The following is a 12,763-nucleotide window of genomic DNA, read 5'->3' as shown; positions in this document are numbered from 1 at the left end:
TTGAGCAACGAATGCGCTCACTGGGTGAAAAAAAAATAATTTATGTGGGTGAAAATTAATGAGAAAACTTTCCTTATGATTATTAACCACCTAGTATACTATAAACACGTAACCATTCACAGCAAACAATTTTGTGTTTAATAGACGTGTCGACGTCTAAACGAAGACAGCTTGGCTAAAAGGCTGGGCTGTCAGTGAAATTCTAATAGACATCTAAGAAACTAGACTAGTCGTCAAACAGACAGAGTTATATGTGTGGTCATTCATTTGCATATTTGACGGCTACTCAAGTCTATTAGTTTTTTACTGACAGCCCAATTTTAGCCTTGTTGTTGCCAAGTAGACGTCTATTAGACATCTTTTAAAAACAAAAAGATTGTTGGGTTGTCTTGGCTATTATCCTGCCTATAGTTGTGTAGCAAATTTATTTTACATTCGTTATTGTTTACGATAATGGCGTACACGTGCAGGCTTGTTCATTTTTGAATACTTCAAACTAAAAGCGAAATGTACACACTAGTTTCATTTGTCAGAAACTTTTATACCATATTATTCGTTTTGTTCAAAAATTAGCCTTTAATAATTTCAATTAAGTATTTTCTATGCTGACGTAAGTATGCATAATTTGTCGATGTTCTTGCCGCTCAGTCAGCGATTTAGCATATGTTGCCATGGTTACTTCTTGATTCTGTCATATTTTACGCGGTGTAAACTAGCTTAGCTAAATATCAAAACAATGTTTGAAAGCGTTTTAAAATGTGCTATATTTAGAAGTAATATTGGTTGTCCTAAGGACGTTCATTATTGCACATTGACAATTGCTTTTGTGTTTTTTGACTGCAGATGAAAAAAGTAATTCAGAAGACACTGGATATTCAGAATCAGAAAGACAGATGGAAAGTGAGTGTTTTAAAGCTTTTTTTCACAAAGATAAAGTCTGATTAAAAATCTGTTAATGTACATAAATCAATGTTTACAACTGAATTAGTCACTATTAATGTCCTAAATGTGCATATTAGCTGGTGTTTCTAATGTTCATGTTTGGCTTAATGTTTGCTTAACTGCTTGTTGTTTCATGTTCCATAATGAAATATCTTTTTATATCTTGTCCACTAAATTGGTCACTATTAAGAGTCTGTGTATTAGTATGGGTGACACATCAGTTGGTGTTTCTATAAGTCATTTCTATTTGGCTTAACAGCTAGGCCTATAATTTTCTTGATTCAGTCATGCACTGCGTGATTGCCATCTTACTGCCCCTGAGTCTGGTGATGCTGGTGTTTGGAGGTATCTGTGGTCTCGTCAGTTCCCTAGCCAGAAGCCGGGCACTCCTGATTGGATCTGCTTCATATTTCCTCTTGTGCAGTAAGTGTGGTTCTCTGAATGCCATGGTTTGTTGTTCAGTAATGTTGTTATGAAATTAAAAGATTGACTATGGGCCTACTCAAACGATGCTATCTGAACCGTGCCCAGGCCCCTTTCCCGGATCATTTGAGAATTGTGAGTGCGGGCCATCGGGGGAGATGAGAGGGGGGACAAGCGTGCTTTGGCCCGGTTTAAGGCAACTATACTCACACTATGTGCAGTTGCCTTAAACCAGGCCAAAGCACACTTGTCCCCCCTCTCATCTCCCCCGACGGCCCGCACTCACATTACAATCGGGCCTGGGCACGCTTACGTCATCGATGCTGCGCTGTTTAGTAAGAGCTCTTGCTCAGCACAGTGGACACTTCTTTAGTTTTATCGTTTAAGTCGTTTGATATGTAGTGACACGCAGTCAAATATTTAGTCGAACAGATCAGCCACTTTTGACACTCATAAACAATCATAAAGTCCTCGTGCGGCAGGAATTAGGAGGTTTGCTAAAGGTGCAGCTGTCGTGCAGTGAGGGGTTTGCTTCTTTAATAAACTACGACTGTTTGCGTTCACTGAACAGTAAGAATGATTAAATAATCCATATTAAACGATCCCTTAAAAGTCACCTCTTGCTTTCAGTTTCGGGCTTAGGCGCGTTTTGCACTTACGAACAAGAAACTTACACTTAAGAAACAAGACATTCCCCTACTTTCAAGGTTGTTTATGAAACCCATTCTGTGAAGTCAGTATGTTATTAAATTTAAACTGAAGCCAAACATATACTTGATGATCGAACAATACGTTTCATTGTGATTATTTCATATGTTGATGTCATACACTGTTAACAATTTCTTGTAGAATCTACAGTAAATTACTGTAAATCAGTTCTAGCAAAAATACTGTACTTACATTTGCAGCACAATATATCTTGCCGTATATTGTATTTACAGTATGGTATGTATATCTTTAATGTAAAATATACAGTAATTTTTACAATGCAACGTTAAAATACAGTAACATACTGCATAGCTGTGCTACAGTGAAATGCAGATCATATTACAGTTAAATATTGTGTCATTTACAAAAATTGTTAACATGAATAGCAAAGCATATATCATTATGAGCAGATGATTTCCCAGTTTTCACTCCTGTTATTTATGTTTTGTACATTTTGAAAAACATATTTACATATTCATGTGATGGTAACTTTCATCAGTGTGGACAGCATTTGGATGTTCATCATTACTCTACTGCAGTTTCTTTTTACTTACATTCCTGGCAGATGCTTGCTGTAGCAGGGAGCGGGATTGACACAGATATGGGAATTGCATTAGTTAGTGCTCGTCTTTCACCATCTATGTTTTGACTTTACAAATCTGCTTCTCCAAAAAAAAAAAAAAAAAAAAAAACTACTCAATATTTATGACCCCAACAGCATGCTGGTATTTAGCAGGCATTAGCATATATGTTTAGTTTAAAAACTTGGTATACTGTAATTAATATAAACTGTAATTAATATAAACACACAAACCAACACCAAATTAAAGTATTTAGACTCCTTGGAAAAATCATTGACTTTTACATTAAGTCATTACTTTGACCATTATGACTGAAGCGGTCCAATGTCAATCCACAAATGTATCTATGGGGAACTACACTATCTGACAAAAGTCTTGTCACCTATCCAAGTTTTAGGAACAACAAATAATAACTTGACTTCTAGTAAATCATTTGGCATCAGAAGTGGCTTATATGAAATACAAAGGCCTCTAGATAATGCTTATTTTACTGAAATAAAATATAATCATGTGCTGTTTTTTAATTATTTAATTAGGACTGTAAGGTCAGACTTTGCTTAGACAAAAGTCTTGTCTCTTAACAGAAATACTGTACAGTATAGAATATAAAGTCATGCTGCAGTGGAAAAACAATTAATATTGTGTAGGACTTCCATGAGCTTGGAGGACTGCATCCATACATCTCTGCAATGACTCAAATATTTTATTAATAAAGTCATCTGGAATGGCAAAGAAAGCGTTTTTGCAGGACCACCATAGTTCAACAAGATTCTTTGGAGTCATCTTCAACGCCTCCTCCTTCATCTTACCCCAGACATGGTCAATAACGTTCATATCTGGTGACTGGGCTGTTCAATTCTGAAGCAGCTGACCTTTTTTGCTTTCTGGAACTTTGATGTGGAGGCTGAAGTATGAGAAGGAGTGCTATCCTGCTGAAAAATTTGCCCTCTCCTGTGGTTTGTAATGTAATGGGCAGCACAAATGTCTTGATACCTCAGGCTGTTGATTTTGCCATCCACTCTTCAGATCTCTCGCATGCCCCTATGCTGAATGTAACCCCCAACCATGAGTTTTCCTTAACCAAACTTGACTGATTTCTGTGAGAATCTTGGGTCTATGCAGGTTCCAATAGGTCTTCTGCAATATTTGTGATGATTGGAATGTGGTTCAACAGATGATTCATCAGAAAAATCTACCTTCTGCCACTTTTCCAAATGATCAACTAGAAGTCAAGTTATGATGTGTTGCTCTTACAACTGGAATCGACAAGACTTTTGTCAGGTAGTGTAGATGAGAAGCACCACAACCCAATACAACTAATATAAGGAAGTCTCATACATGCACTCATAATAGCTTACACTATTAGCCTGTTCTTAACCCTAAAGCTGTATGAAGACCGATTGGGTGCACCAGAGTTAAACAAAATCAAGTTTAATCATCGTGCAGTTCTCTGAATGACATTGAAAAACCGGAAAGCTGAACGCATTATTCACCTAGAGTAATTGTTATGTCAGAGTCTTATGGGACTGAAGTTATTGTGGTTCATTGTTTTCTTCTCGTGAAATTGATAGCATAATAGAGAACAACCCCCTAGCTATTTCTGTGATTGAACTCGTAATCTTGAGGTGAATGGGAAAGGTGAAACCAAAAAAGATTAGGGTAGATTTATGTGAAGGATAATATAACCCTCATTTATTCTGACCATACATCACTCTATAATTGAAATGCAATTTTATTGCTTTTGTTCTACACGGAACGCATTTACGAACAGAAGAATGTAGAATAATAATCCAAGCTGAGTACAGCCAGAGCTTGTTTTCAGAGACCTTTGAAATCACAAAGCAACTAGGGATAGTTCACCCAAAAATTTAAATGATTTTTTGAGTCATGTGTATACCCTTCACTCCCATATTTATTTGTCCAACTATGGCAGTAAGAGGATGGTGGGATCTATTTGGTTAATGACATTTTTCCAAATGTCTTGTGTTCAGCAGAACAAAGAGATGTATATGAGATTGGAATAGCCTGAGGGTGGGTAAATTATGGCAGATTTTTCATTTTTTGGGAGAACTATCTTTTTTAGTATCAAAGGCAGGAGAATTTTGCTTTGATCTTCATACAGAAATGCATTGAGATTGTTGAGACGTGTCACCAAACAGTATCTGAGAGTGTCCTCTCACTATGTAGCCTGAAGGCATATGACTCGAATAAAGGTTTCCTTCAAGGAGGCAGCCATACAATTTGTCACCGTGGTAATAAGGAGCATATGACTAGTTTTTGACACTGTGAATTGAAGTATAAACGAGAAGGTTGGCATCACTCTCGTTATTTGCATAGGGTTACTATACATCCTCTTTCCTTCCAAAGATGTCCTTTTTTTTAGGCATTCTAAATCCACTCAAATGTCTGGGATACACCATTTGGCTTACTACAGTTGTCAATAACGTTATGTGTTTTTGCAATACTTTAACCTTGCTCTTTAGACCAGACCTTGTTGCATGCTGCCTATGGTCAGTCTTGTACATATGCAAACATTGGCCAGTTGCAGCTTTAACCTGTCAGTAGCTATGTTTCCATCCACCTATTTTTATGCGCATCTTGGATATGCGCATAAAAACGTCAAGATGCGAATACATTTTGAAAATGCGCATAAAAGATGTATGCGCATAATAGAGTAGAACAAACTACAAAAAAATGCGCATAAACTATGATTGAAACACCTTTACAGAATAAATTCCACAATGCGCATTAAAAAGTCATGTGATTATTGTTATAAGAGATCATGTGATAATAAAAATGACCACATTGTAAAGGATCTGAAATGTTGTTTTGGTCCTTCTAAAATGCCTTAACTGTTTCAGTATATTAAATAATTCATTACCTCCAGAATTGTCAAGAGTGTCTGTGCTCTGCTTCTCACACCTTCAAACGCCACCACGTGGTTATTACTTGTTGGCATTGTCTTGAGGTGTAAGTAAATTATTAAATAAAGAAAAGATTCATGCAGCTTCTCCTACCGCAGTTTTTACTTTTGATATTTGGCACCAGTTAATCAGGAAGTGACGATTTAGTTCTCTAAACAGAGCTGTATTCACACATCTTTTATGCAATTTTCCAGTTTTGTGCATAAATTTAATGCATATATTTGGATGAAAACATAGCTAGTGTGTGCACATGCCTCCTGAGTAGCATATAAGCTAAATGGTGGATTTTTCCCCCTTTTTTACTTTAAAGGTGCAGTATGTATATAAACCGTCCAAATTCAAAACATTAAAGATGTTTGTTTACGTTAGTAATATTTATGTTGTTTACTATATTATAAACCTCCTCATGTAGATTTTTATAACTCTGAATCTGCATTTTATTTCTGAGGCTGTTACTGTTCCCTGGAGGTCATGTTTTTGGCCGTTCCACATATATGGAAGGTGCGTTCATGACTGAGATTAAATGTGCTTTTTTCCACCAAGGCAACCCGGGGTGCCAAAATATTGGCTAAATTGGCAGTGAGTGGGATATAGAGACCAAAACAAAGACCGACAATCCGACACAGAATGCATATATTCAAAGAAAAAAAACGGACTTTCTTCCGCAAAAATATTATTTCTATGCTTTAGAAGAGTCAAAACAAACTCACAGCACCTTTAACAAAAAGAAAAAAGCCATGTCATTTAACAGCCTTATGTGTTAAGTGCTAAACAAATTTTTAAAACATTTGTTTGTTATCATTTAAATTGTGAGGTAAAGTTTAATGGAAATGATGTTATTGCTTTATGTATTGAAGTTATAACATAGTAACATTATAGTTATAAACATTACCCTTGTATTTATAGACAAGCTGACAAAAGTCTTGCCACCTATCGAAGTTTTAGGAACAACAAATAATAACTTGTCCTCTAGTTGATCATTAGCTATCAGAAGTGGCTCATATGAAAGGCAAAGGCCTCTAAATTACACATATTTTACCAAAATAAAATACGATCATGGCTTGATTTTTTTATTATTTAATTAGGACAGTAAGGTCTGACTTTGCTCAGACAAAAGTCTAGTCTCTTAACTGACTTAATGTACAGTATAGAATATAAAGTCATGCTGCAGTGGAAAAACAATTAATATTGTGTATGACTTCCATGATCTTGGAGGAATGACTCAATGCAATGACTCAAATCGCTTACTAATAAAGTCATCTGGAATGGCAAAGAAAGGGTTTTTGCAGGACTCCCAGAGTTCATCAAGATTCTTTGGATTCATCTTCAATGCCTCCTCCATCTTACCCCATACATGCTCAATAATGTTTATGTCTGGTGACTGTGCTGGCCAATCCTGGAGCACCTTGACCTTCTTTGCTGGATCTTTGATGTGTAGGCTAAAGTATAGGAGGAGTGCGATCCTGCTGAAGAATTTGCCCTCTCCTATGGTTTGTAACATAATGGGCAACACAAATGTTTTGATACCTCAGGCTGTTAATGTTGCCATCCACTCTTCAAATCTCTCACACACCCCATACTGAATGTAACCCCAAACCATGACTTTTCTTTCACCAAAATTGACTGATTTCTGTGAGAATCTTGGATCCATGCAGGTTCCAATAGGTCTTCTGCAGTATTTGTGATGATTGGGATGCAGTTCAACAGACAATTCATCGGAAAGATCTACCTTCTGTCACTTTTCCTAATGATTAACTAAAAGGCGTTATGATTTGTTGCTCATGATACAACTGGGATTTACGACAAGACTTTTGTCAGGTGTGTAGCATTAAAGCTATAACATAGTACCAGTAACCATAGTGTAATGATTGTGAAAGCATTTGTCACATTTTTACAACCAACACTCTCTCTGCCTCTCTTTTTTTGCAAGCTGAAATAGTGTCACCCTATATTAGCACTCACTTGCCACTTTATAAGGCAGTTAAGACAACTTATCTGCTGCAACTGTGTGCTGCTACCACACAAACAAAATGTCTACAAAATCTTTTCAGCACCTGTATATAAGATCAACTGGTATAGTTTTGAAGGGAAAAGGGTTCTATTTTAGCAAGATGGCCTGTCATTTTGACATACAGTACTCTGTTTTTTGTATCTTATTACAGACAAAAACATGGAGAAAATGTAAAAACAATTTTCAGGGAATCAATTTACATCAGGAAATTGTATTTTATTAATGTTTTCCCACTCATATTTATGCAAATCAGCGCATCCTTTCACTAAGCTGTGATTTGCAAAAAAAAAAAAAAAAAAAAAAAAAAAATCAGTTGTTCCTGGATACTAACTGTTTGTTCTAAATGAACCAGCAAATGTAAGATCAAGTCGGTCTGTTCCCGTCTAGACTCTCTGGCATGCTAATTAGAAACCGTGTTCCTCTTTCTCTTTATTGGCTCTTAATTTTATGTGCATATTATGGCTGATGTACAAATCCATTCTCATTTTGTCGGTGTTTAATTAGATGTGTTTTCTGCTGATGTATCCACATCAGCACATTCTGTTTTAATGAAGATTTGGTAATAATGGCTCACGTCTTGGACTCATCGGGCACACCAGGGTGCCACAGGAAGCTGGTTTGACTTCCTCTCTATTTACATCCCCGATGCTGATGCTTCTCCTAAATCTGAGACAGTGGATGCCAGAGATTTGTCATGTGTGTTTATGCTCTCAGTGCTTACTGTAAGAGCAGTGTTTAGGGAGATGAGCTCTGCGGCATACAAAGGAGAGTGTTTATGAATTCGTTTTGGGTTCAGTTGATGATAGAAATAGACTATAATAGTTTATGGTAGCTCGAAATATTGGTTTATTGGACTAAGTCTCTTAGAAAATCAAGGTTTATTTCGCAAATATGAACATATTTTAAATAAGAGCTTGAAAAAGCAGGAATAAGAGAGCTGGATTTAAGTTTACCATAATGTTTTTCCATCTCTATATTAGTGTGTTTTATTCAGCAGCTTAAAGAGTAAAGGTGAAAAGAATAATAATATTATGAACATTGTCTGAAATTGCATTTGACAAATTTGTATTAGGACAAGTGAAAAATATTGTTATAAAGAAATAAAAAAATTACATTTAGAAGAAATAATTATATTAAAAAATTATATAAATCTTACCTCCAGAGAAACCAAGAATTATTCAAGTGGTCTTAATTTTATAATAGCTGTGCATATGTGTATCAATAATGTATCTTAATGATAATACTAATTATATATATATATATATATATATATATATATATATATGCACGCACGCACGCACACACACACACACGCACACACACTCACTGGCCACTTTATTAGGTACACCTGTCCTTCTGTCGCAATACATTTAGGCATGTAGACATGGTCAAGATGATCTGCTGCAGTTCAAACTGAGCTTAAGAATGGGGATAAAAGGTGATTTAAGTGACTTTGTTTGAGCTGATAAAAAGGCAATAGTAACTCAATTAACCACTCGTTACAACCGAGTATGCAGAAGAGCGCTTCTGAACACACAACACATTGAACCTTGAGGCAGAAGACCACACCGGGTGCCACTCCTGTCAGCTAAGAACAGGACGCTGAGGCTTCAATTTACCCAGCCTCACCAAAATTAGACAATAGAAGATTGGGAAAACGTTGCCTGGTCTGATGAGTCTCAATTTCTGCTGCAACATCTGGATGGTAGGGTCAGAATTTGGCGTCAACTACATGAAAGCATTGATCCATCCTGTCTTGTATCTATGGTTCAGGCTGGTGGTGGTGGTGGTGTAATGGTGTGGGGGGATATTTTCTTGGCACACTTTGGGCCCATTAGAACCAATTGAGCATTGTGCAAACACAGCCTAAGTGAGTATTTTTGCTGACCATGTCCATCCCTTTATGACCACAGTCTACTAAAGATATTTATCTTCTGATGCCATCTTCCAGCAGTATAACGTGCCATGTCATAAAGCACAAATCATCTTAGACTGGTTTCTTGAACATGACAATGAGTTCACTGTACTCAAATGGCCTCCACAGTCACCAGATCTCAATCCAATAGAGCACCTTTGGGATATGGTGGAATGGGAGATTCGCATCATAGATGTGCAGTAGACAAATCTGCAGCAACTGTGTGATGCTATCATGTCAATACGGACTGAAATCTCTGAGGAATATTTCCAGTACCTTGTTGAATCTATGCCATGAAGGATTAAGGCATTATATAATATTTTTATGTTACTTTTAAAAATATGTATCTATTTATTTTAAACAAGAATAAAAATAATTGCAAAAAATGTCCATTTTGAGTTTTTTTGTCCTTAACTGTTTTGGCACTTAAGTCAAACTGTCGTAATGTCACTGAATTTCCTGAAAAAAGTGGCATCTGTAAAAAAAAAATAAAGAAACAAAACAATCTTTTACTCTCATTGCTCAGACATTTGTTTTTGTAATCATTTTCCGATTACTTTCTGGGGCCGCTTTGTGTTTTAAAGTTTTTTAATTATTTATGATTATTTATTAAGCATTGGGGTGACTAACAAAAGCACACTTTTTAAGCAAAGCATTTCACAAGAAAAATCTTATCTAGGTACTAAATACCAGCACACCAGAATCATCAAACGCTGCCTTGATTAGATTTTATTCATAACATCTAAATATAGATATGAACGTGTCAATAATAACTCGCACTCATCAAACAATGTGTCATCTTGTCAACGATTAAAGAAACTGCAGAGAATCATGATGACAACATTACCTGACTTTAAACGTCCTGTTATTAAATGAATGTTTTCTAATCTATCTACAACAGAGTAAAGAATGTCTTGTAACCTCAGACAGAACAGCAGGTTGTAGTTTAATGATGTTTAATTGGTCTTGTTTGTGTGGGTGGATTGACGCGTGCTTGTGCATGTGTTTTGTCAGGTCTTCTGACTCTCTCTGGGGTGAGTTTGTACATCAGGTACTCTCAGAAGGCACTGGAAGAGACAGAGCGGCGAATGGGCAGAGAACAGATGGCTCAGGTGCACACATCCTTCGGCTGGTCAATGGGAATGGCCTGGATCTCCTTTCTTTTAGAGGTGATGACTGGCCTTCTGCTGCTGCTGGCTGTCAAGCTGGTGCCTTTAACCCAATATGAAGACTCTGTTGCACCCATATAGAGCAGATTTAACACCTCCTATGTACCATACGTGTCGACTTCAGGCAAGGTTAGATGGAGTTGGTCAAGGTAAGATCTACTCTTTGTGTAATATCATCAGCAAAAATGCAGTTGCTACACATATTGGCCCAAAGTTTAGACAGACTTGTTTGCTTTTGTTATAAATGTTTAAATGCCACATTTTAGACTGATGAAATCATAAAAAAAATAACCTCTTTAAAATATAGGTTCATTGATTGCTTGATCAAAGGAACCTTCCATATCAATGGAACCTTTTCATTGCTCAAAAGCAGTGTTGGGGAAAGTTACTTAGTAAAAGGTAATGCATTACAATATTGAGTTACTCCCCAAAAAAGCATCTACACTCTCAGAAATTAAAGGATGCGAGCTGTCACTGGGGTGGTACAGTACCTTTTCAAAAGGTACACATTTGTACCTAAAGGATCCATATTGGTACCTCAAAGGTACATATTAGTACCTAAAGTACAAAAGTGTTCCTCTTAAATTTTTAGGTACTAATATATACTTTTGAGGGACCAATATGGACTTACAAATGTGTACCTTTTGAAAAGGTATGGCACCAGCTACAGCTCGCGTATTTTTATTTCTGAGAGTGTAGTTGCCTTACTTAGTTACTTTTTTTAGTAAGTAATGGGTTAAGTTACTTTTGAATTACTTTTGTGCTGCTTTTTATTACCTGGCTAAAGCTTGATCTCTTTCATTGCTTGTTTTCTTTTGTTCTGCAATCACAACTTGCACAATAACCTACACCTTCACTGACAAACAATATTTTATCCCTGTTTCCTTTTTTTGGATACGTTCAAAATAATAATAATTAAAAAAATGTTTTTTTTTTTAAAGATAATTAAACTAAAAAGTGTTACATTTTCGGAAAAGTAACTCATATTATTACTTATTTTTTTAAAGTAATAGGTTATTTTACTCATTACTTAGAAAAGTAATATTATTACATAACTCACCTGACTTGTAATGCGTTTCCCCCAACGACAAAAGCATCTTTTTTTTGTGTGGACAAATGTTCTTTTAGATTATTGGAAAAATGTTGTTCAAAGAACTTTTCAGCAATATTTAATCTGGAGGTTGTTCTGTTGGATTCCTGTGGAAAATTCCTTTTTTCCTTGTACCTTTATTTAAGAGTTTAAACCATACTGTGCTTCTTAAATTAAAATTATTTTGTGGCATCTATTGTTCCATAAAGAATCTATAATATTAATTCACTTTTTTAAAAAAAAGAAACTCTTTTAAAGAATAATCCAATAGGGTAGTTTTTGCACTTGTGATGCAGAGGTCCACTGTAAAAGAAATCCCTAAATTAGCAGTTTTTCATATTTTGTGATTCATGTTTTTGTTGTTTATTTTTCCCCGTTTATTTATGCTTTCAAATTGCATTATGGGACCTTAATCTTTTTTGTTCCAACAACTTTTAACGGTAAAACGTTTGAGTGGTTTTATTTATGCATTTAATAGTTGCCAGTACATTTTCTGCTATTTTAAAGATATATTTCTCTTAATTTAAACTACTCTTATTTCTCTTATTTCTAACTACACTTATTTCTCTTATTTCCTATTTAAAACTATTAAAATGTCAATAAAAGTGACTTTGTTAAACTGTACAGTTGAATTTTCAACATCAAAAGTCGACTGAGCAGAGATAAACATCCCATAATGCAAGTCACAATTGTGAATAAACATAAAACACTTGTAGATCACAAAATATGGAAACTGTTAATTACAGGCACCTATTTTACCCCTTTTACAAGATGTAAGATAAGCCTTTGGTGGCTCCAGAATGTGTCTGTAAAGTTTCAGCTCAAAATACCCATCAAATAATTTATTATAACCTCCAGAATACGCATTTTGGTGTCTGAGTATATTGTAGCTGTTTTGTAGACTGTGGCTTTTAATCCCCCACCCCTCTGTGGCTTTAAATTCCAGTTTTAACCCCCCTACCCCCACCCCCCCCACACACAAAAAAGTTTTTTTTGGACG

The 12,763-nt window shown here is 35.8% G+C and overlaps 1 protein-coding gene across 3 annotated transcripts in view; it reads left to right on the top strand.

The window, feature by feature from the left end:
• Positions 1-12,763, top strand: part of tmem235b (transmembrane protein 235b) — a 30,807-nt gene that overhangs the window by 3,158 nt on the left and 14,886 nt on the right. The window contains exons 2-4 of one of the 3 annotated variants that reach the window (XM_001919519.7): positions 844-900; positions 1,228-1,365; positions 10,519-10,822. In XM_001919519.7, coding sequence (XP_001919554.1) covers positions 844-900; positions 1,228-1,365; positions 10,519-10,754 — 431 coding nt within the window. In that variant the 3' untranslated portion in view covers positions 10,755-10,822. Of the gene's footprint in view, positions 1-843; positions 901-1,227; positions 1,490-1,647; positions 2,744-10,518; positions 12,661-12,763 lie in introns of those variants that run through there. The other 2 variants (XM_073918703.1, XM_073918704.1) reach the window with 2 other exon arrangements.

Source organism: Danio rerio, chromosome 12 (genome assembly GCF_049306965.1).
Source record: "Danio rerio strain Tuebingen ecotype United States chromosome 12, GRCz12tu, whole genome shotgun sequence".
Taxonomy (NCBI): domain Eukaryota; kingdom Metazoa; phylum Chordata; class Actinopteri; order Cypriniformes; family Danionidae; genus Danio; species Danio rerio.
The sequence above is the reverse complement of the archived record's forward strand: the minus strand, read 5'-3'. Positions and strand labels throughout refer to the sequence as shown.